General features: G+C 37.0%; 1 protein-coding gene across 1 annotated transcript; it reads left to right on the top strand.

The window, feature by feature from the left end:
• Positions 1–2018: 2018 nt before the first annotated feature.
• LOC582593 (cullin-5) lies at positions 2019–24777 on the top strand. Its single transcript, XM_030995271.1, has 19 exons — positions 2019–2132; positions 4291–4403; positions 5744–5843; positions 6942–7127; positions 7818–7959; positions 8491–8636; positions 9177–9257; positions 10406–10499; positions 11663–11793; positions 12732–12839; positions 13885–13949; positions 15175–15307; positions 15766–15897; positions 16502–16625; positions 17277–17449; positions 19445–19606; positions 20685–20803; positions 21609–21732; positions 22223–24777. The coding sequence occupies exons 1-19, from the start codon at positions 2076–2078 to the stop codon at positions 22415–22417; spliced, it is 2385 nt and encodes a 794-aa protein (XP_030851131.1). The 5' UTR covers positions 2019–2075; the 3' UTR covers positions 22418–24777.

The raw sequence follows: 24777 nt of genomic DNA, 5'->3' as shown, positions 1-24777 counted from the left end.
ATAATGATGATGATGATAAGGATGATGGTGATGGTGATAATAGTGATGATGATGATGGCGGTGATGATGAAATGCAGTAATGATCTTGACATAATTTGTTCCGTTGTTTAAAAGTTGTATAATTATGTTTGTTTTTTATTTTTTTTCTTCTCCTACCATCAAAATAATGACAATTTTAAAGTCATTGAAAATGGGGAGACACAAAATATGAAGGTATAGAGTACACACTTGGCCCAATTAGTGACGATAATATTATCACATTTTCGGGAAATGGCAGGTAAAACAAAGAACCCTTTTCGGAAAGAATTGTTCATGGCTTATAGTACACTCTTGTCCATGCAATGTGATAAAATTTCCTGCCAACTCTTATGGGATAATGATTACATTAACATATAGGCAATAGCCCAATATATAGTTTTAAAAAATTGTGTAAGAGGGGAGTTTGTTTTGTCAATTATATTTTAGAGACAAATTGTGATTTTATTTTTTCTCTCTGCATGGAAGATTTCCAAGATACGTATAATATTAAAATAATTTTTCTTTTTTATCGTGGATTATGCGATGCAATTAGAGAAGGGTTTTAGCAACTGTACTTTTTTGATAGGTTGCCACAGCCTCTTTTACCAGATGCATTGGTTATGAAACGTATGAAAGGATGTTCACATAATCTATACAGTTATACATCTGGTATGTGATTGTACGCATGTTAAACATATTTGGGATATGTTGGAACACTGGATATAATATTATCCCGGGAATATTATACAGGAACCGGAAATAGAATAATATTTTTATCACACGATAAATTATTTGGTTTAAGAAGTTCAAATATTATTATGCATTGAATTGCGACAGATGGTGCATACGTGCACAAAAAACAACATTGCCCGACTTTGTTAATATTAGAGTTCCGATTATAAATTATTTCAAAAATGAAAAGTATATTGCAGATTCGAATTGTAGAAATAATAAGTTCACAAGAAAATGGTTTCAATTCAAGAACTTCTTTATAAAAAATATTTTAAAAATCTGAATTTTTTTATTTTTTTATTTTATTTTATTTTTATTAAAACAAATCATTATCATTTTTGTGTTAATAGAAAATGAGGATTAAAGAAGGGGAAATAAAAACAGAAAAAGAAATGGAGAAGCAAGGACATTAATGAGAAAAGATAGGCCTAGATAGGGGAAAAAACAAGACGGAACGAAGGCAAAAAAATAAAAGACTTTAGAAATTACGATCTGCCAAATATGGCGACTCTCACTCGTCTTCTTGATAATGATTTCGTGGTAATGAGCTCACTGGCGTATCCAAGGGGGACCGGTGGCACATGCCCCCTCTCGTGCCCGTTAGTGTCAAAAATGAAGAAAAAAGAAACCAGTGACGTTTTATTTATTTATTATTATTTATTTATTTATTTATTTATTTATTTATTTATTTTATTTATTTATTTATTTATTTTTATTTATTATTATTATTATTTATTTTTTTTTGGGGGGGGGGGTAATTATCACAGAAATGTCGGTGAATATGTTTTTCATCACTCCTAATTCGCATAGTACGGCCCAGTAACTGCACTACTGCGAGGACTCTGTAAGGATATGTGAGCCCCCCCCCCCCAAAAAAAAAAAAAAAAAAAAAAAAAAAAAAAAAATCTTATTTCAGTGAATAATCAGGGGCGTCTCAGGAACATTTTGAATAGGAGAGGGGAGCATGTCCTACCTGTATGCCACGTCTATCAGTCGCTAAACTGCAAAGCCGTGTATAGATACGCCACCGGGAATGGGGGCTAGGGGCGTACTCCACATATCCCTGTAGCTCCCCATCCTTCGACCCCCAACTTCAGTGAATGCGACTTGTCCAGATCTATGGGGGATTGTAATATTTTCCCTTTAAATTGTTCTCTTCACTGAAATGACGAAATGTGCCACGGATTTTGTGTTACAAAAATTATCCATCCTTGGAAAAACGGAAGAAGATAACACGAAGCAATATCAACAGATCCAAAAGTAAACGTGAGGGAAAGGTCATCCACAATATTTAAGGTCAACATGTAACATTAGCCTGCATCAAAATGGCGACTGTCGGAAGTAAACCGAGCGGCGTTGGAGGTGGAAGTTCAATGCTCAAAGTAAGTTGTTGCGTTTATGAATAATTTGGTATTATGTGTGATTATGCAGTGTATTATTACTGTGCGATAATAATCAATGTGAATTGAGAAATTGTCAAAATTTAACCATGTTTATGCGATGTTGATTGTGGTTTGTTGTCGTTGTGTCTGCTCTGTGCGTTGACAATGCACTGCGTGCATAGTACGAGTGTGGCTCGTCGACTCTCTGGCTGTGTAGCTCGCCCGGCCTCCGGCTGACTGAGAGCTGAGTGAAGCTGAAAATGGCTGAGCGAGTGATATTGGGACTCTTTGTGCTGTATGAAATAAGTTTAATGTCCAGTTCAAATAATGAACCTGAACATGAATCTACAGATTGTTTTATGAGAATGTGATCTAGATCTATGTTTTTTCCACTTTATCGGGGAAATAGTTTATGAATGATTAAATCAATGACTTTGCAAGTTTGTGACATGACACTGACAGCCCCTCTGTCGAATCCTTTCAATCATCTCCAATTGATGATAGGCTGCAGGCTATTCTGTTTTTAATTGCAACTTGTAAATTATTGGCACATGTACTCTTAAAACACACACTATGTCACACAGTAATGCAAGAATTTTCAAGGTTGAAGGATGCTGACTTGACAGTCAAAGAAGAAGAATGTAATGCTACAAAATCTAATGTTGAAGTAGACACACAAAGAATCAAAAGTGTTTTGAATTGATGCAAAACTCATATTATTGCAAAGGGGAAGCCTTGCTGATCAAATACAACAACTCTTTTCTTCAAAATATGTTTGGGGCCCGCAGTAATCAACTCTCAAAAATGTTAGTTTTGAGATCCAGATTTCTGCCTTAATCAGCGGTCCTTTATAGAGCGTCAATATTTGTGACGTCACATACATGTACGGGACACGGCTGGCTAGCTGCAGACTGCTACACGGCACTGAGCTGTTTGTCCAGTGTGTGACGTCGCTATTCAGAGCTCGCTACGCTTGTGTGTTTGGCTTACGTTCGGGGGCGCTTGGGGGTCTAAGAAGGGTCTTGAAAAATTGCATTTTAAGCCTTTCCATGATATCTATATGATTTCTCAGCAAATTATTTGTGTTTTTCAAGAGAAAATCTTTCCATCCATATGTAATTTGTTCTAATTATCAGTTGTTAGTGAATTTTCTTTGTGTAGCTCCTTTAAGAATTTGCATTCAAAGTTTCAAACATCTCATTTGTTCATAGCAATTTCTAAAACAAAACTGTCCTGCATTATGTCTTGTTCAAACTTCAAGTTCTTGCCTTGCTTTTACCTCAGAGCCATTAAAAGATTTTTTTATTTTTGGTACCTTAATGAGTCACAAATACATGAGATGTGATACAGTACATCAATGACAATGGTCAGGCCAGGCCATTACACCTGTACATGTGACTGCACAACAAGAAATACATTGCATCTTGCAGCTTTGCCCCCCCCCCTCCCCCCCCCCCCCACCCCCCCCCCAAGAAAAAAGAAAGTTAATTTGCTTCTTATCTTAGACATAAATTGTAGTGGAAATCAAATCAGATGAAAAAAATCATACACCTTGGTTTCTCCGCTGGGCTACAGTCCTTTTTCCTATTTGTTTTTTATCTAGACTTCCTGGATGTCTTTCTGTGGTCTCTGCTATATTTTCCCATGCTTTTTGGACCCTCTTTGCATCGGGTCAATCTCATTCAATAATTTTTTTAAAGCAATATCCCTCTAGAACTTGTAAATCTTTAAGGGTCTATTTTCAATGTTGTTACTGTATGTATAAATTCCTTGAGATTGAAAATTGTAAAAATATGATTTATTCTTCCCTAAACCTTCTTTCTCTTTCTATCTATCTACATGGATCTCTCTCACTCTCTCTCCAACTCTCTCTCTATTTCTGTCTCTCTCGTCCTCCATCTCTTTCTCTCTCCATCTCCATCTCTTTCTCTCTCCATCTCTCTCTTGCTCAATCTTTCTCTATCTCTCTCTTTCTCTTTTTTTCTTTCTCTTTCTTTCTCTCTCTCTCTCTCTCTCCATTTCTTTCTCTCTCCATCTATCTCTCTCTTGCTAATATCTTTCTCTCTTTCTCTTGCTCTTTCTCATTATCTCTCTCCCCCTCTCTCATTATCTCTCTCCCTCTCTCTCCCTCTCTTTCCATCTCTTTCACTCTCTACAGCAGGATAAAACTCAACCTCAGTTTGAGGATCGCTGGGAGGGCATGAGGCCCACGGTACTCAAACTCTTGAGACAGGAGAATGTGAGCAGAAATGAATGGCATGACCTTTTCTGGTGAGTTGTTTATTCATCTACAAGTATTAAATACTGACCTTGTACATGTACATATACATGCAAGGGACTTGTCATAGGATTATTTCTCCAATCATAAACATTTTATTTGCTTTATTTTGATTATTGTTTACGTATCAAATAGTGTATTGGGTGCTTAAAATTGTTTGGTATGTTCAACTGTTTTTTGAACTGTTGATAAAGGTGTTTATCCAGGATTCATGCAGAGTGTTTCAAAAGATGACCTAGGGTATGTATACCTGTTAACACCTCCAAAATAGATAGAAGTAGAAAAAAAAATATTGTTTTTATACCGGTAACTTTGAAATGGAAAAAAAAAGAAGAAGAAGATATGCAGTAGTAAATCATTCAATGAAGGAGGAATACAATGTAGCTAGAAGAAAAGGGTTTTTAGAGAAATAAACATGTTTTTCTTGTCACCTAATTTTGAATTTTTGTTTTCTTTTTAACTTGTAGATCTGTTCCCTCCAACTTTAAATTGCTTTATGGTACAATGAAAATACAACTACCTTCATTTGACACATGATAGTTGTTTATCTGTACAATGTACTATTGTACACGTACAGTACTTCCCCAGTTCAAACTTGCATTTTATAATGCGTTTGTACCACAGTCCTACATGTAGATATTGTACGGCTACTTTTGTGTACATGTTCATGTATGCTATCTTTCCGAATTGAAAGTGAAACAACCATGTCAATATGATTTGGGATGGAATAATTAATCACTTCGATATGAAAGACAAGTGCAGGTAGTGTGTACAGAGGTGATCATACAAACCAATAACTTCAGACAATACAGAGGATGGGAGAGTTTGAAATACTGTACATGAACATGTTTTTGTACACTCGTGATGAAAGAACAAAGAGATATTTACATGTACTTGTCCATTTCTTGATCTGCCCAAGTTCTAAAAGAGAACAAGAGTGGAATTATTTTTTTTTCTAATTAGGCGAGCAAAATTATCTTTTGCTACAGTATACATGTAGCTCTTCAGTCTTTTATGTCTTGATACACTGTACATGTACATGTATACAAATGTACATACAGTATGAAATTGCAAGTAATATGCTAACTTATAGTAATTATGCAATCAGAATACAATCACCTACAGTTCTTCAAAGTGAAAGAGATAGATGCCTTACTCAGCAAAAGAGGTACACTAATGATCACAGTAATTCTTTTAACTCAACATTTTATTTGAGGTTCAGTCCTCAAATTGCCATCCACACCTGAGGGAGATTCTTTGTGTAATAGTTACTGGTATGTTACTAATGTAGTAGGACATTATTGTGTACTCTTCTCTTTCCTTTGATGTGTAGGGAGGTGTACTCTGTATGTGTATGGGATGATAAGGGAGTGGACAAGGTCAATGAAGCACTCAAACATGACATCGTCGAGTTCGTCCAGCAAGCCAAACAGGTAATCAATGGATTCATTAATAATATGATTGCAGGGCCCTCAGGGAGAACAGTATGAATACTGATGAGGCTACCCTGGGTAAACAAGACATATTATTATTATTATTAGTTAGCAGGATGATGTTGAATTTACAAGAAAATTGTGTATTTTATCATTTAGCAATTGCGTACCTGCCGGCCATTCCTATTTTGAAGGAATGATTTCCATCTTTTGGCCTTTAAGCTATTGTCTTGAACCCTAGATTTCTCTCTTTTCCTGAAATATTCTGGGTTATCCGTTGACTACTGAATTGTATAGGTTCCATAGGCTTAACACAGGGACCACCAGGTTCCTGTAAGCAAAGGGTTAAACCTTGAAAAGTATATCAAATAGTCTGTATTCCTAATTTTGCCTAGAGAGATTCCTAATTTTGCCTAGAGAGATTCCTAATTTCTGCTGTGAAAGGTTGGCAGGTATGTGATTGTATTGGGAGATGAAGGAAACCCTTGTTGCCACTTGCCAATTTACTTACAGATCTGCATTTTACAAGTTAATCTCTCATAATAATGTGGAAAGAATTCAATGTATTGGGGTAATAGTCAACACTATCTTGCATTTTCAGGGAAATATATAGCTTGAAGTTGTTGTTGAACTACATGTAGGGATACCAGTACTTTTAAATATTATGGAATTGTTTGAATATGTATGTTATTTTCATAACTTTCCTTACAATGATTGTTTGTGTGTTTTCATATTTTGTATCAATGTATGTGAATCCATTATATCAATTAATTCCATACATTTAAGTTTTCATCCATGTTCTCATTGATTAGCAAAATTTGGTATGCACTGTATCTGCAATGTGTTCCCCTTGTTAAAAGAAGAATGGTGAACTTTTTTTTTTTTAATGAAAAAAGATCACATATAAAGAAATAACAAATGGAAACATTCAGATACAACCAGAAAAGGCTAACATTCATAACCGTAGGATAGAAATATCATGTGCATTTAAATAGCATACCATTCATGGATCAATCACTGTTTATCTATCAATGATGACTGTTTAGTCTACATCACTATCACGATACATCCTTTGATCCTATTGTTATGTCAACACAGCGTGTCCTTCATGACCAGGATGAGTCGGCACTCCTGAAGGCCTACATCAGGGAGTGGGGCAAGTACTTCACCCAGTGCGACTACCTTCCTAAGCCATTCAAGCCCCTAGAGACGGCCACGGGGAAGGGGTCCGGTGCCCAGCAGAAGAAAGCCAATCAGCAGAACGAGGATTCTACAGTCAGAAAGGTGTGTTTATAAATAAAAATGATAACAATTATAATATTATACAGTAGGCTTGCGGGTGCACTCCTGATGACAGATAGTCAACCTGTTCGAAACGTCGAGCCACTCCCGCCACTCCTCCTCTCGAAGTGCTATAGCTCTCCTTAAAACTATAAGCTAAGAAAGATGACCAACAGTCTTTTTCAAGACTACACAAACAGTCCTTTTCAGGACTACACACCCTCAAGAAAGATTACCGAGAGTGCTCCACAGTGACTTTCTATGTAACTACAGCAATTTTTTGATCAAGCAGAAATGAAGAAAAAAAACACTTTTCAGTTTTGGGTTTAACAGATATTGCCATTTTCATTTGACTCCTGAGCCCTATCTGAGATAATTTGTTTTCAATTTAGATTTACAGCTCTACTCTTCATCCATTGCCATTAGCAACATACCTGGTGTATGTCCATCCATTCTTTGTCTTAATTTCATAGTTGATGCTGGAAAGCTTGAGTCACTATATCTCCTTCAAGATCAAAGTGAAGCTCCATAAAAAACACATGAATAGGGCTTTTGAAAAAGCTAGTTATTGTCTTCAAGGTGTTTATTCTAATATGAAATGATGTTACAGAGATCTTTTTCTGCGTCAATGCCTCCCAATAATGATCTATTTCTCTCTTTCTTTCTCTTTTTTGTCCTTGCTTCCTTGTTTAGTTGATGCTAGAGAGTTGGAGTCACTACATCTTCTCTAAGATCAAACAGAAGCTCCAGGAGAGTGCCATGGGGCTGGTACTAGCTGAGAGGAATGGAGAAGCCTTTGAGAAACAGCTTGTTATTGGTGTCCGAGAATCATATGGTAAGGCTGGCCTCTCGTAAGACAAACTACTAATTTTAGGCCAAGGAGCTGTTATACTTCAATCAAACCAGTTCCATACCAATTTTGGCCATCAAGGATATTGTAATTTTTGGATCGATCTGATAGCAGTCTGATGTTTTGTTGATGTGTCTTGGGGTTTTATGTCTTTCATGTGCAGGACATTGTCCTTCCCTCAACGCTTTGCTAATTTGATGCTATTGGAAATAATTTTGTGTTTTGGTAGTGACAATCGTCCTTAGTAGAGAAGATGCATTAACCCTATGGGTTATTTGAGTGATCACAATCCCCACCCACCCTCCCCTCCCTCTCTCCCATGCCTAGTGGAATAGAGCATCCTATAATGATTAAGCGCATGAAGTGTCATACAAACATCATTAATGCTTAGGGACTCACATAAATGCTAAATAATTATTCATACACTCAACTAGGAGTATTTCGCATGCCAAACCACTCAAAGATTTTTTAAAAATCTATTTTCTTTCATTCTTTCTTTCCCCTATTCCCTTGCAGTTAATTTATGTTTGAACAGTGAAGATAGACTGCAGATATACAAGGAGAACTTTGAGAAAGCTTACCTGGATGCGACAGAAGCCTTCTACAAAGCTCAAGCTCCAAACTACCTAGCAGAAAATGGTGTGCAGAACTACATGAGATATGTGAGTATAGAACCCGTTAGACTCATTGATGTTGTATTATATTTGATCTAGTAAGTGCTGTTGTCATGTTATTTGAGAATCAGTTAATGAATAATGCTAGTGGTGTGTTAGAGCAGTGGCTGGAACCAGAATTTGTGACTAAGTATGATGAGAAAGCCCCAAACGATCTTACAACTCCCCCCAAAAAGAAAAAGATCATTAAAATTGCTGACAAGGTTATAACAATCTTAATCTGGCAACTGAAAGTTTGCATCTGTTGTATGATGTTTCTAGTTACAGTGCCCTGAAGTAGAACATTTATTCATAATTACTTACATGTACTTCTTCTAACTTGTAAAAAAGAGTGTCTGTGCTCGATTACAAAACCACACATTGGTTTTCTGCGCCCATGCATGAAACTAAAAAATACAATTTGATAGTTTTGGTAGTTTGTGTTTCAAAATGTTCACTTCCCTCTTTCTTGGTCTGGTCTTCATCTCCATGTGGAGGATTTAGAATCCTTATTAATTTGATTCTTTGCTTTGTTCTATGCAATTACAGGCGGACAGCAAACTAAAAGAGGAAGAAATGAGAGCAAGCAGATACCTTGACACGAGCAAAGGAAGTAACTCAATGAGTTTAGTAAGTATATCAAGTTCATTCGTTTGTGTCTCCTTAGATCAAGATTAATGTAAAGTTCCTAAATTAAATTAAATTAAATTAAATTAAGTTCTTCCATCGTCCATTGATGGCTGCCATCTGTGCAACCCGTTCTGCCACACTGCAAGATGTGGTCTATCGTCTGAGTCTCTCCACAGTCGCAGAGAGTATCTTCGAGAGTATATCAAGTGAAATGTCAACAATGAACCACGGTCTTGTCTAAGCAGAAGTAGTGCAAGTGGTTGTCTTTCATGATTCAGAGACTGTGCTGTATAGAATACCTCAACTTGTGAATGTCATTATGAGGAATAATGTGATACTTTGTAATAAGCGCAGTAGAGTTTATTCATAAAGTAGCCTCACTATATATATGGACACATTATCATTATTATTATCCTTTTTTAATTTTTTAAAAGTATTATTATTGTTATTATTATTATTATGATAAACTATGATTGAGACTTTAATGTAGATAATTTCATTTCATAATCGTTTCTGTTCTCTGTGAGCTAACTGAATGCTGCATAGAATCCCAAAACTTGTTAGAGGTACTTTGTCCCTTTTGCATCCAACCTCAAATGCTGTAGAACTTTGCAGGAATTATGAATATGTCATGTATGTTCTATCCGTGAAATTTAAACGTTAGCAGTGTCCTCATATTCAAATTATGCAAGGAAACCCGTTTACTTGCTAGACTTCACTGTCAGACACTATTGAGTGACTGACTGGCTTTTTTCTTCTTTGGTAATAACATACATGAAAAGAGTTGTAAAGGGTACATGAGCATTTGTCTACATCAATAACCCACTTCTTGTGATGTCCAAGATTGAACTGATTGAATCTTTGCGCAGCATAAAATGTATGACCATTCAGTACAATTGTCTGAAAATCAAGACTATTACTTTTGGGCTCTATAGCCCTAAAGTCGATTTGACAACTAATAGTCGTTATTTTCCAACTTGGAGACATTTTCAAGCCCCACCTTTTTTTAGGGAAGTTCTAAATTAGTATTATTTTTCAAATGCAGTTGGAATTTAACTTTTTCATTTTTTTGGCCTGCAAATGGGACATAGTACCTTTAATGTCATTACATGGAATGATAACCTATGATCATTTCTGTTCTCTTTCAGTTAACAGAGTGCTGTGTAGAATGTCTAGTTTCGGTCTTCAAGGAGGAGATTCTGAGAGAGTGTGCACCCATGATCAAGAACAATGAAACAGACAGTAAGTAAGAATTTTACGTTGGAACAGAGTTATCTAGATCAAAATTGGTTATAATGGTAATATTATTACATTTATTAAGCACCTAATCATTAGATACAAAGCGTATTAAAAAGAAATACTTACAAGCAAACAAAGATAGAAAGCATTATCATACTTAGATTATGTTAATTACAAAGAGAGAAGAATATTAAAACAAATGAGAAAAGATGTGTTTTCAGACACCTCTTGAAAGCTGTGAGAGTAGGGCAATTCTTTAGTACAGGGGTTAAGGAGTTCCAGGTTTCGGGGACAATAAATGAAAAGCCCCTATCACCTATCTGCTTACTGGTTTGAGGGACGGTAAGTGTATTACTAGTGGCTTATCGTGTATTGTACATGGATGTGCGCGCAGGAGTAGATCACCTACATGTAGGTATGCAGGGGCTTGATTATTGAGACATTTGTAAGTGATAGTTAAAGGTAAAGACCAGTTTTGGAAACGCCCCCCTCTCCAAAAATGAAATGGAAGCTCTTATTACCAATCATGTGAAAGAATATGTTTTGACTAATACATAATGATTAAAATTTTGCCGGAAAACCACCTTCTAATTGATATATTTGGTAAATTAGATTATCTATTTGGACGTGATAGATAAAACGCACGTGTCGCGCATGTGTGCGTAGTCCCATATACATCTTTCTGTGTACAGTGCTTGTAACTTTACGAAGACTGGGCCAAATTTCTTATCATTTTGATGATTCTAGAACCTTGCAGTATACACCAATACTTATATGCTAGATGATCAACCTTTTCTGATCGATTCTACAACGTTTCTTTCACAATGTAATCGCGTGACCATATTACCGGTCTTTATCCTTAAGGTCTTGTTGTTTCAGTTGTGTGGCTCCTGGTTTATATCTAGTGACACTGACAGATATGTGGGTTTATATTTGATGTAGAAGAAAGCCATGATAATGTCTACTACTATTGTTCAAGAGGGAGATATGTAGGAGCAACTTAAAAATGCGCCTCCACAATAATCAACCAGAGGTTCCTACGTTAACAAAGGCTTCATCAATGAAGCTAAATCTTAAGACTTATTAAATATCTTTGGTAACACTAACCCTCATCCTAGTCCTAAATCTATACCTATCCCTAACTTTGACATTACTTTGCATTGTAGAACTGAACCTGATGCTAAAGCTGATGGACAGAGTTCCAGAAGGCATTAATCCAATGCTAAGAGATCTTGAGCAGCACATCATCGAAGCAGGTCTTGCTGATATGGTGGCAGCGGCTGAGATCATCACCACAGTAAGTTACAGATATCTTTGTATGAAGCATTTATTTAATAGTTACGTTTAATCAAAAGGCAATCTAAAAGTAATCTTACTACAGTCAAACCTTTCTACAGCGAACGCCGAGGGAAACACAAGAAATGGTCTTTGTAGACAGGTTCCTTTAGTACATGTTAAGGTAAACAAAAAATGTGCTTGTTGTAGACAAGTGGTCTTTCTAGACAGGTGGTCACTAAAGCAGGTTTGACTGTACATGTAAACTAGAAATTGTTAGATATATTGTTTTAGACTAATATTTTATAATATCATTTGAATTCTTAACAGTCCATTTAAAAATGTAAGTTTTACCCTGAAAGGCCAGGTTATTTTTGTGCTCTCTCTCTCAGCAGAAGGTGGGGGGGGGGGGGGGGGGTGGATTCCAGTACCCTTTGGTTGGGATTTAATAAAGTTGGTATCAACAGATGCTTAAGACTCTAGGCAATAAACTAATGAAATTTTGCGTTGGAAAAAATCAGGGTGAGGAGGGTGTATTCTGCCCCCTGACCTTTTTAGGATTGAAATCTGGTTAAGGTGAAATTGATACGTTTGCTTTCTTGTTAGGCCTATAAAAAAAAATGTTGTATTGCCCTTTAGGTGCCAAAACATGGGTTGGTCGGTTCGGAAATCTTAATTTGTTTAATATTTTTTTTCTTCTTTATTTCTCCCTCTTTGGGCTGATATTTCTCAGTTTTGAATGCTACAATATATTTTTCTCTTAAAAAAGAGTGTTTTTTTTAAAGCCGACCGTAGATTTCAAGATTTTTAGGTCGGTCATAAGAGCAATACAACATCTTTTTCTTTTTTTTTGGGGGGGGGGGGCCTTATTTCCAAGCTCATGTAGAAGAATATGACATTAGAAATGGCAAGGGCTTGACTACATATTTAAACTACATTGCCTCTGCATTACTTTTACAGGATTCAGAGAAGTATGTAGAGAGGTTGTTAGAGTTATTCCATAGGTTCAGCAATCTCGTCAAAGAGGCCTTCAACGATGACCCAAGATTCTTGACATCAAGAGATAAGGTTAGTCTTAAACCTGAAAGAAAATGTTCCATGTGCAGAAGGTCATAATTCACTGACACAAGACTTGGTGGAAGAACCATTAATGCGTGTACAAGTCTGCACACAGCAAATTTGAGTCCAATCAAGAAATATCCCCTAATCTCTCACAGAGTCTTCGGGTGATAGAAATGTAAAATACTGACTTTACCGAATTGAATGAGTGTCAAAGGCAGTGCATTACATAAAGCCTGTTGGTCATAAAACTGAAGGCTAATCCTGGTAATTGACAACACCTGCTATTGGGTAAACATCAGAATTTCCTCATTTCATCATTCCCCATGAGAGACCACTACTCTGTGCCTTCATTCAAGTTCTGTAAAAGGTGATAACTAGTTTGTCAGATTTTTCTTTCTTTGTATGTCTGATGTCGGTGTGGAAGAATATGTCGTAGGAGATATGTCTCCTGAAAAGGTTGGCTCTTGAAATGCTCACATATTCGAAATTTGACAAGAAATAGCTGAATTGATTAGACAAAACCTGTATGCCTCATGTTTGTGTAGTCCCATATAATAATTTCTTAGTACAGTGCATGTGACTCTCAGCAGGATTGAGGCATTTGTCATTTTGATTATTCCAATACCTCACATTATTTACTGATTCATGTGTACCCGGTACTAAATTTTATTCTGAGGCTTTCCAAATGAATTCCAGACAGTTTCTTATACAATTGAATCAAATGAAAAGAACTCCACTTAATAACACAGAGATATTTTGCTCTAACTTCCTTGTTTAGTTCATCAAGGTCATCTGTTTGATCACAATATTTGTGTTTTCATTTGTAAATGTTTTGTTTGTGTGTTAACACAAGATCTCAACGAGTATAGTCGGCTTCTCAAATGCCATAGTCTTTTTTCTGACCTAAATTGTTGATATTAATAATTAATTTTATGAATTCTCTGGCTTTTGATATTGTTCATTATGTATTATCATAGTCACAGCAGAGGAAATGCTGATAGAAACTTGTGTTTGTCCAATATAATTAATGTGATGTGATTTTTTATTGCAGGCTTACAGGCATGTAGTCAATGATACCAAAGTCTTCCGGTTGGAGCTTCCAACAAAAAACAAGAGGTGAAGCTATAAACATGTTATGTTGACAAAACATTGGTCCAGACAAACAATTTTTACTTTCTTATTCCTCGTCTGGTTTCTGAACTATTACAAGCATTGTAGAGTTAGTTTCCATTGAGGATATTTGATGCCCAGTTCAGCAATAATACAAAAGATTTAAATAACAAATTTTACTGTGCAGCTTTTTGTAGATCAAATCCAGCAGCGTAATTCATTGTTTATATCTCCTTTATAAATTGTATAGTGCTCTTTAAATACAGTTGGATAAGTAATGTACTTAAAGTTGATCACAAATGTAATATTTTCTTTCTTTTGTAACTTTATGATCTTGATTGTCAGATGTCTTGGTGAGAATTTTATCGCAGGTGCAATTGAGTGGTTTGAATATGTTATAGAGTTGTTAGATAGAAATTCACCTCTACTAGCATATAATAATTTAAAATTCAGTTGAAAGAATAAAAAAATCTTCATTAAAACAATTCTGAATTAATGAATTTTAAATATTGTGCATGGCATGCTAATGTGGTACATTATTTTTTCTTTATGCATATCTTATATTTCTTCTTTCCTCTTTATCTGTCATATAAATAATCAAATCACTCTTTTTCAATTTCGACAACACCCTACCCTCACGTATTGTATCTTCCTCTCTGAATATATCCTTCATATTTAATCTTAATCATACTATTTGGGTCTCTTTCTCTCTCTCTCTCTCTCTCTGTGTCTATGTCTGTCTGTCTGTCTGTTTTTCACATATATTATCTTGTCATTTTCACTTCTTCTTCGCTCCCGCACCACTTTCTTTAACCTTTCCACTGTATCTCTATCCAACTCTTAAATATCCCTCTGTGTCTTTGTCTTTTATGTGTCTGTCTGTCCATCCATGTCTGCCATGTTTTCTCCTTGTCTTTCTCCTTTTTTACCCACCCCTCACAAACTCTCTCTCTCTCTCTCTCTCTCTCACTCTCTCTCTGTCTGTCTCTTTCTTGCCTCTCTCTTTCTTGCCCTCTCTCTTTTTTTCTTTTTCTCTCTATCTCTTTCTCTCCCACTTATTTCTTTCCTCCTTTCTCCCCATTTATTCCTTCTCTTTCTGTATTTTCTCTCTCCACCTCTCTCTCCCACTTATTTATTTGCCTCTCCCCTCTCCCCCCTCTCTCTCTCCCCTCATTCTCTCTCCGCTCCTCTCTCTCTGTCCCTCTATTTCTCTCCCTCCATCTCCCTTCAGTGCTGTTAGTAAAGGGCAACCCGAGTCGAGATGTCCGGAGCTACTAGCAAACTACTGTGACATGCTTCTGAGAAAAACACCCCTCAGCAAGAGACTCACATCGGAAGAGATAGAAAGCAAACTTAGGAATGTCGTAAGTATTCTCTCATTATCTTTCAACCCCTCTTGCTGCAGCTCTCTCAGCGTGTCAACACACACAAAAAAAATTATCTTGAAACTCTAAAGAAACGTTGTATAAAGAATCAGCGTATAGTGAACCGGGCATCCACACACAAGAAACGTTGTATAAAGAATCATCTTATAACGAGCAGGGTGTTCACACACACAAGAACAAGTCATCCTGAAACAAAGAAACTCTACAGCGAAACGTTGTATAGGTGCGCAGTTTGTTGCTGCGCTGTGCGCGGTCATGAAACGGAAGCGAAAATGAGAGGTCAGATCTACTTTCGTATTTTACTACTGTAAAACGTGTCTAGTAAACCCTTTTAAAATTGTATTTTGAATTGAATTAAAAGTGATTTTAGTTGACTATTACAAGTGTATTATTTTAACTTGATTGTAATTTGTTTCTTGTATTTCTTACCATTTTAGCTTCTAGTACTGAAGTATGTGCAGAACAAAGATGTGTTCATGAGGTACCATAAAGCTCATCTAACAAGACGATTAATACTGGACACATCAGCTGACAGTGAGAAGGAGGAAAACATGGTGGAATGGCTCAGGGTATGTTCATCACTCTCTCTCTCTTCTACTTCTTCTCTTTCTCCCTCTCTACTCTCTCATCCTCCGTCTCTCTACCTATCTTTCTCTCTCTTCCTATTTTCCCCCCTCTCAACTTTCAGATGTAAGGGAATATTCTCCAGGTCATAAATGTAGACCTCCTTAGAGAATAAACTTTCAAATATAAAGTAGTTGAAGAAATAATTTTATATTTTAAATGACTTAAATTGGCAATGTTGGTAGTTTTCTTTTGTCAGTACATTCTTCTGAAAGAATATGATGCACTTTAAAAGAAAACTGTATTTCTGAAATATTGAATGCAGATTTGACTGTGTTGCGAGTTGCGCATAATTCAGCATATATTCTTGTAGTCATGTACTATATCATGTACCGTAAAAAAATGAAGGGGGGGGTTCAAGTTCTGTGTGTGCTTTTACTAATACTGGACATCCCATTTTGGATGGATATTGTGCACAATATAAATGTAGCCATTAACATCAATCAATTGTTGTTGTTGTTGTGGTGAATGATGATAAAGTGAGATTTGTAGTATTATCAGAACTCAAGTACCAATATACAATGATTTTTTTTTCTTCACTGAATGTAGGAGGTAGGGATGCCAGCAGACTATGTCAATAAACTTGCCAGGATGTTCCAAGACATCAAAGTCTCAGAAGACCTAAACCAATCCTTCAAGGAACTTCACAGAAACAACTATGGCAATGTAGCAGGTCAGTTACCTATTAAGTTTCTAGTCTCTTAGATCAGGGCTCTATGCAAAGTTCAAGGTCGAACGATCCTCTTAAGTTTAGAATGACGCCCCAGACTTAATAATAATTCCAGTAAAAAATTGTTTTTACCTTATTGTCGATTGTCATTGTGATATGGCTGGGTTCTATCAGGAACATGCAGAACAACTATTCACCTTATCAGATTTACCTCTTTTCTAAATAGATAATAGAGCTAGTGCTTAGTAGAGAAGTAGTGAGATGCTGTATCTTCTGTTCTTAGTAATCTGTCATTATGTTGCAATTTTGAATGAGACTTGTATGTTGTTGTGATATTTACCTTTGTACTTTCCCAACAATAACATCGGTATCAAGATCCTCAATGCCAGTGCTTATTCTAGAAGTAGTGAAACCCAGACAAGTTTATTATCATTCATTCAAGAAATTTGATTTTGTAATATGTTATACAAGACAACATTTAAAAAAAAAGAACTTTCCCAACAGACAACATGAATAGTAAGATCTTCAACGCTGGTGCATGGTCTAAAAGTAGTGAGAGGGTTCAGTGTTTATTATGTATTTGTCATTCTTCTTATGGTTATATCATCAGCTTTATAAGATTATTAACTTTTCTGCCTGTAATCTTTCAAACAGATAACATGAATATAAAAATCCTCAATGCCGGTGCATGGTCTAGGAGTAGTGAGAGGGTGCCGTGCTCGTTACCAGTCGAGCTAGAAGATTTCATCCCCGAGGTAGAGGAATTCTATCGCAACAAGCACAACGGCAGGAAACTACAGTGGCATCATCTCATGTCCAATGGAATAGTAAGTTTGATTGTCTCCCTCTCTCCTTCCACCTCCCTCTTTCCCTACGTCTCCATGTTTTGTCCCCCTCCTGTGTCCTCATTTCTTCTCATTCTCACTCATTCTCTATCTCTTTCCTTTCTCCCATCTTTCTCTCTCTGTCTATCTTTCTTTTTCTTCTCACCCCTCTATCTCATCTTCCTATCAGTCTCTCTCTCTCTCTCTCTCTCTCTCTGTCTCTCTTTCTTTTTCTTCTCACCCCTCTATCTCATCTTCCTATCAGTCTCTCTCTCTCTCTCTCTCTCTCTCTCTCTCTCTCTTTCTTTTTCTTCTCACCCCTCTATCTCATCTTCCTATCAGTCTCTCTCTCTCTCTCTCTCTCTCTCTCTCTCTCTTTCTTTTTCTTCTCACCCCTCTATCTCATCTTCCTATCAGTCTCTCTCTCTCTCTCTCTCTGTCTCTCTCTCTTTTTCTTCTCACCCCTCTATCTCATCTTCCTATCAGTCTCTCTCTCTCTCTCTCTCTGTCTCTCTCTTTTCCTCCCTCCCCCTTTCTCTCTCTCTGTCTCTCTCTCTCTCACTCTCCCTCCCTTTCTCCCCCTTTCTCTCTCTGTGTCTCTCTTTCACTCTCACCCCCTTCCTCCCCCTTTCTCTCTCTGTGTCTCTCTCACTCTCACCCCCTTCCTCCCCCTTTCTCTCTCTGTGTCTCTCTTTCACTCTCACCCCCTTCCTCCCCCTTTCTCTCTCTGTGTCTCTCTCACTCTCACCCCCTTCCTCCCCCTTTCTCTCTCTGTGTCTCTCTCTCTCACTCTCACCCCTTCCTCCCCCTTTCTCTTTCTCTTTCTCTCTCTTTCTCATGCATTCTCTTACAGGTTTTCAAAGCTGCTCTATACTCGTTTAACATATTTACTTCCCCCTTTCTGGTATTTATCTTTTGTTTATCGTACATGCTGGTTATATGAAGACTATAGAGCAGGTTAGATTTGCTCATTTTAGCATTGTCAGAAAAAAAGTTGTATTATTTGTCAGTGTTACATTTTTATTTTGAGAAACATCAGTGTGAAACCAGTTGAACAACCAAAATAATATTATCAAGGTAACTACTCAGACCACAAATACTATCCTAATATGTTTAATATCACAATGCAAAACCTTGGGTGATGAAAGAAAGTCATATATTTCATGCATTGGTACTGATCTTATACCAAGACTTCAAGACATCAAAGTCAAATCCATAACCATCCCTCATATATCTTACGTAATGCAACTTAGATCACCATAAAGAATGAAGTATGTATGTTTGACCTGTAGGTCACCACTTTTCAAATGGCAGTACTATACAAATGGAACCATAGACCCTTAGACAAGATCCCAATTTCACATCTCTCTGCAGAACTTGAACATTATGTTCAACTTGAACTAATGTGTTCTTTATATGGAGATGGTATTAGGATACATGCATTGATACTGGGCTTGCTAATACAGTCAAACCTGCTTTAGTGACCACCTGTCTACAAAGACCACATTTTGTGTTTCCCTTGAAAATGGTTTCTCATTGAAACATGTACTGTAGGCCAGTGGCGGATCCAGGGGGGGGGGGGGGGGGGGGGGGGCCCGGGCCCCCCCCCCTTGAGAAAAAAATCATGTAAAATCACGTGATTTTTACCTTTTTTGGGGGTTGGGCCCCCCCCCTGGCGCTCAAGGGGGGGGGGGTGCAAATTGAAATTTTTTTGAGGATCAAAAAAAAAAAAATGTGCTCACTACCCCCCCCCCCCCCCCCCACCGAGCGAATTTTCGGCCGGAGCGATTTTCAAATTTTCGGGAGCAAAAAAAAAAAAAGTTGGGCCCCCTCCCCTAAGAAATCCTGGATCCGCGCCTGCTGTAGGCAGCTGTCTACAAAGACAACCTGCCTCTAGAGACCACTTTTCTTGTCTCCCTTTGGTGGCCTTTATAGACAGGTTCACTCTATATCATCACCTTCTAATTGTCCTTCCTCCTTTTTATCTAATCAATTTAGATCACGATGAAGAATGAAGTCGGTATGTTCGATCTTGAAGTCACCACATTTCAAATGGCAGTACTATACGCATGGAACCAAAGACCCCTAGACAAGATCTCACTGGAAAACCTGAGGCTTGCAACAGAATTACCAGATCATGAACTCAGGAGAACGCTTTGGGTAAGTCTAAACTGAATCGATGAGGCACACTTGGGTCAATGAAGAAACAGGGGTTGAATCCCTGCCACAACACCAATGTCCTTTAGCAAGATGTTAATCTACTTTTGCCACACTCCACCCAGGTGGAGTAAATGGGTACCTTGTAGGATTATTCCTTGAAAATGCACTGTGTGCTGATAATGGCTGCTGGAGCAAAAGCTAGGGTAATAATTTCCAAAGCTCTTTGGTAGTGCATAGGGACGTTATTTATGCACTATACAAGAAAGTATATTTTTTGTTGACTTGACAGAGCCTTGTCATGTCTTATTCGATCTCAAGTCTTCTTCCTTTGTAAGAAGAGCAGCTTAATGATTATTATATGGTGATTTATATAGCACTGTCACATGGTATAAAGGTGGAAAAATCAGTTAAATACATAATAATAATAATAATAATGATAATATTGGATTCTTATATAGCGCACGTATCGACCTTGTAAAGGTCCTCAAGGCGCTCCAACATTACCCGGCTATGCTAGGCTGCCGATTTCGACGCTCACAGCATTTTAAGGAATTCCTTCCTACCGTTACCCATTTAACACCTGGGTCTACAAGTGCTTCTTAAATATGTCTAGCTTGACATATGAAAGCTGTGGTCATTTAGTTCTTCATTGAGAGTTGTAATAATTATTTTGAAGGAGACATTTCTGGTTTTCGGAAGCAAAACCAGTATTAAATCCTTATGCAGTGTCATGCACTGTGATATTTGTGCTTCCTTGGGCTTGCTAGAAGTTTGCTTCATTGATTTATTGTTATGGATAATTAGTCCTTGAAACATGACTTACATATCATGATATGTAAATAAAATCTCCATTTTGTATTTTTTTAAAACTGACTGCTAAGAAAGCATGTATATGCTTATAAGTAAGCAACAGGGGACTAATGGCTTTAGTCCTCTTCGAGGGACTTTGTAATGAGGATATATGTCTTACCATGTATAATTTATTGAATATTAGGGAATGGTAGAGAGTGATTACTCAGTGGTTTGAAATGAGTATGAAGAGTTGCTTCAATCGCAATTTCTTTTATTTCTCTTGCAGTCGTTGGTAGCCTTTGCCAAGTTAAAGAGACAAATGGTTCTAATGCAACCAGAGGCAAAGTCACCCAAGGAATTCGTAGATGGAACAGTGTTCTGGGTCAACCAAGATTTTGCTGTCATGTGAGTTTTTGATATCATTTCATATATGAATTTTTAAAACATTTATAGGACAAGTAGTAACATATTTATTTACCTTCATTGTTTAGAGGTGTCGTGGTCGAGAGGAAATTTCTCCTGACTGTGGATTGCATGGTCCACGGTTCGAGTCCCGCCGCGGCACTATTGTCCTTTGGCAAGACATTAATCTACATTTGCCACACTCGACCCAGGTGACGTAAATGGGGAACTGGCAGGAATTAATACCATGAAATGCTAGTGTGCCATAATGGCAGCCCTGCTGGGGTAATAATGTGGAGCGCCCGGAGTGTCAAGTCTGACAGACATGAGCGCTATACAAGAAGCCACTATTATTATTTGTGTTGATTTACTTTATTAATGTTTACCCTTGATGCATCTAATGGCATGTAAGTACAACATCACTACATATGTCCATAAAACGCTTTCATACAACAACCCTTCACTGTGTACTAACCATGGACCACATTAAGATGTTTATCTCATCGATCAAACTAACCATGTATCTTGATAGGGCCACTCTGTATATACATTTACAAAGATATCGGCATTATTTGATTTGAGATGATTTGACTGGTCTTGATGATTTGATAGGGCCTCTGTATATACAAATTTACAAAGATAATAATAATAATGATATTGAATATTCAGGAGCGCTAAAAACAATAAAGTACCATAGCGCATACAAATACAAATATATGAAAAGAGGACAAAAATGTACAGTCTCACAGAAAGTAGATCACATAGAGCATAAATTGATTTGAAATGATTTTACTGTTTTGTATTGCAGTAAGAATGGGAAGCCACAGAAGCGAGGTAAGATCAACCTGATTGGAAGACTTCAGCTATCTACGGAGAGGAGTACTGAAGAGGATAAGGAAGGAATCGTGCAACTCAGGATTCTTAGAACTCAGGTCAGTCAAATTTGTTGTAAACTCTTTCAGTGCCGTCAGTTGCTTAACCTGCCCCTTTTTTTTCTTGTACTTATCATTGTACAAAGAAAAGCTTATTATTCTCTCTAGGATTAAAGCAGTTTCAGTAATTGTGAAATAGGATATTATTTCACAATGTTTGTATTAAAAGTCGCAATTAGAAAGGCACTATGATATAAATCTTACCTTACAAAATTCTATACGTGGTACATATGAGTTGACTTGAAGGCATTTTTATTGATCTGTACAGATTCTCCTGTATTGTAGATATAATTGAAAATGGAGAAAAACAAAACCTAGAGACATCATCTTGTGCTGTTAACAACATTTATTATTTTATTGAAATATTTGTATATTTCTTTTCAATCATTGAACATTTCTACTACTTGTCAGTGAAAAACATTAACTTTTATGTTATGTACATCTGAAATACTCATCCCCTTTTTCCCTCTTTTTCTGTTTATGATTACAGGAGGCAATAGTGAAGATCATGAAGATGAGGAAGAAACTAAACAATGCCCAGCTCCAGACTGAACTGGTAGAGATCCTCAAGAACATGTTCCTTCCGCAGAAGAAGATGATCAAAGAACAGATAGAGTGGCTCATAGAACACAAGTACATGAAGAGAGACGAGGGTGACATCAATACCTTCATATACCTAGCTTAATCACGCCGGTGCGAATGGACTGAATTAGCGGATTGGTGTGAATATACTGGAAATACCTTCATATATCTAGCTTAATCACACCAGTGTGAATGGACTGGATTAGCGGATTGGTGTGAATATACTGGAAATACCTTCATATATCTAGCTTAATCACACCGGTGTGAATGGACTGGATTAGCGGATTGGTGTGAATATACTGAAAATACCTTCATCTATCTAGCTTAATCACGCCAGTGTGAATGGACTGGATTAGCGGATTGGTGTGAATATACTGAAAATACCTTCATCTATCTGGCTTAATCACACCAGTGTGAATGGACTGGATTAGCAGATTGGTGTGAATATACTGAAAATACCTTCATCTATCTAGCTTAATCACACCAGTGTGAATGGACTGGATTAGCAGATTGGTGTGCATATACTGGAAATACCTTCATCTATCTAGCTTAATCACGCCAGCGTAATTGGACTGAATTAGCGGATTGGTGTGAATATACTAGAAAGAGTTACAAGAGATCTGAGGGAGATAAGGAAACAAGAAATGTTTATCGTCAGGGAAATTGAGAAGAGAAAGTTGTGACAAGATGTGCAGATGAATGGAATCGGTGTGCCCTCCAACCTTTGTTTCTGCTGAACCTTAAGAACAATCCTGATGCGGAACACCATCACCATCATCCATCTATCCTAAATAGGACAATTAATCAATTGATGTTAATGTGAATATCCTGGATTTAGATATATATATATATATATTTATTTCCATGAATTTGGAAGTGACCATTCATGAAGCAGATCAAAAGACGAAGCATCGATGAGGTGTGAAGATGGATACAATGAATGTCTGCCCTCAAACCGTCTTTTGTCATCTCGTACTAAAGAACATGATGAAGAAGATAGTGACATCCACAACATCTATCTACATGTAGGGCAGTGTCAACAACCTTACCAGGGACCCATTTCACAGAGCCTATTTTCAAAGACAAATGACAAAAATCAGTGACAAATTTGCTGATAACCAATCAGAAGCAAGAATTTCAGTAGCTTAATATAACAAAAACTGTAATTTGTCACTGATGAGTTTTGTGAAACAGGGCCCTGATGTATTGATGTGAATACACTGGTAAGAGAGTCATATATTTATCTCATTAGGTTGGAAGTGGCTATTCATTTCAGGTTTGCTACAAAAGTAAATTGATAAGAGAAAGGTATAGCGAGATGTGCAGAAGGTAGAATCAATGACCGATTTTAACTGTCATGTTGGGCTCATTCTAAAAACAATCCACAAGAAAGTGGTAAATGTAACTGCAAACTCATCATATATCTAGCCTAATCAATAGACTGACTTTTGTGAATATACTGAACAGAGAAAAATATATTTATCTGTATAAAGTTGGAAGCAATCATTCATTTTGTATTTGCTACATGTTGTGGAGATTTTTGAAAGAAACATAAGGAAAGAGGCAAGGATAAGAAGAGCAGCATTAATCTGCACACTGTACTATTTGATGCAAAAATGATCTGGGGCCCATTTCACAAATTCTTTTTTTCAATGACAAATTAAACAAATTAGGTGACAAATCTGCTGATAACCAATGAGAAGCAAGGATTTTAGTAGCTTTTAACACAAACTGTCACTTGTCACTGATGACAAGTTTTGTGAAATGCCCCCCCCCCCCCCCGATGTTGCAGCATACTTGATGGAAGATTGTTATTGAATATGGATGCCTGTAATTGGAGAGAGGAGATGTAACATGGTCTAGTGGTATGGTCAGCTCTGTGCCGTTGCCTTCCTCCGACAAAGCTCGGTTAAAAACTGAGTTTTGTCTCTTTTATGGTGACATAAAGGTCGGTTCCAACTCCAAAGACGTAAATAATCATACCTGATTGATACATATCTGTAAAAGCTCAATTACAACAGAAAGCAAGCCTCAAAACAACTTCTGTGCTCATATTGTGATGTAGTGCAGTTGTTTCAATGTCCTCAACTGTATATGATTCATAGAACAGTAACAACCCTCCTATCATCATCATCTGTAGTGGATCTGAGAAACGGTTCTGATATTGCATTCTGATTAAATCAAGATGCAATGCAATGTGGTTAAATATGATCTGTGGAATAAATCGCAGTTATCCAAAGATTTGATATTGTATCCATACTGCTGGTCCTTTCGATTGTATGAACCAAGTGACATATAACGGTAATAGTAATTGAATTAGAGCTTCAAAATCTATAATGTATGTTAGAGTCTATTACACTGTATTTCCTCCAGTCACCACAACTCAATTGTATGAAAAGGCATGCCTTTGCTTTTTTATCCTATACATTGCATACCACATCTGATCGCCGAATAGCCTTGCTA

Source organism: Strongylocentrotus purpuratus, unplaced genomic scaffold (assembly GCF_000002235.5).
Source record: "Strongylocentrotus purpuratus isolate Spur 01 unplaced genomic scaffold, Spur_5.0 spur5_scaffold_21, whole genome shotgun sequence".
Classification (NCBI taxonomy): domain Eukaryota; kingdom Metazoa; phylum Echinodermata; class Echinoidea; order Camarodonta; family Strongylocentrotidae; genus Strongylocentrotus; species Strongylocentrotus purpuratus.
This window is presented reverse-complemented; position numbering and strand designations above follow the sequence as displayed.

Excerpts from the sequence above, each read along its gene's own strand:
- LOC582593 (XM_030995271.1), top strand. The coding sequence starts at position 2,076 with ATGGCGACTGTCGGAAGTAAACCGAGCGGCGTTGGAGGTGGAAGTTCA. Across the intron at positions 8,637-9,176 it reads TGCAGAACTACATGAGATAT|GCGGACAGCAAACTAAAAGA; the intron begins GTGAGTATAGAA and ends ATGCAATTACAG. Across the intron at positions 16,626-17,276 it reads CAACTATGGCAATGTAGCAG|ATAACATGAATATAAAAATC; the intron begins GTCAGTTACCTA and ends TCTTTCAAACAG.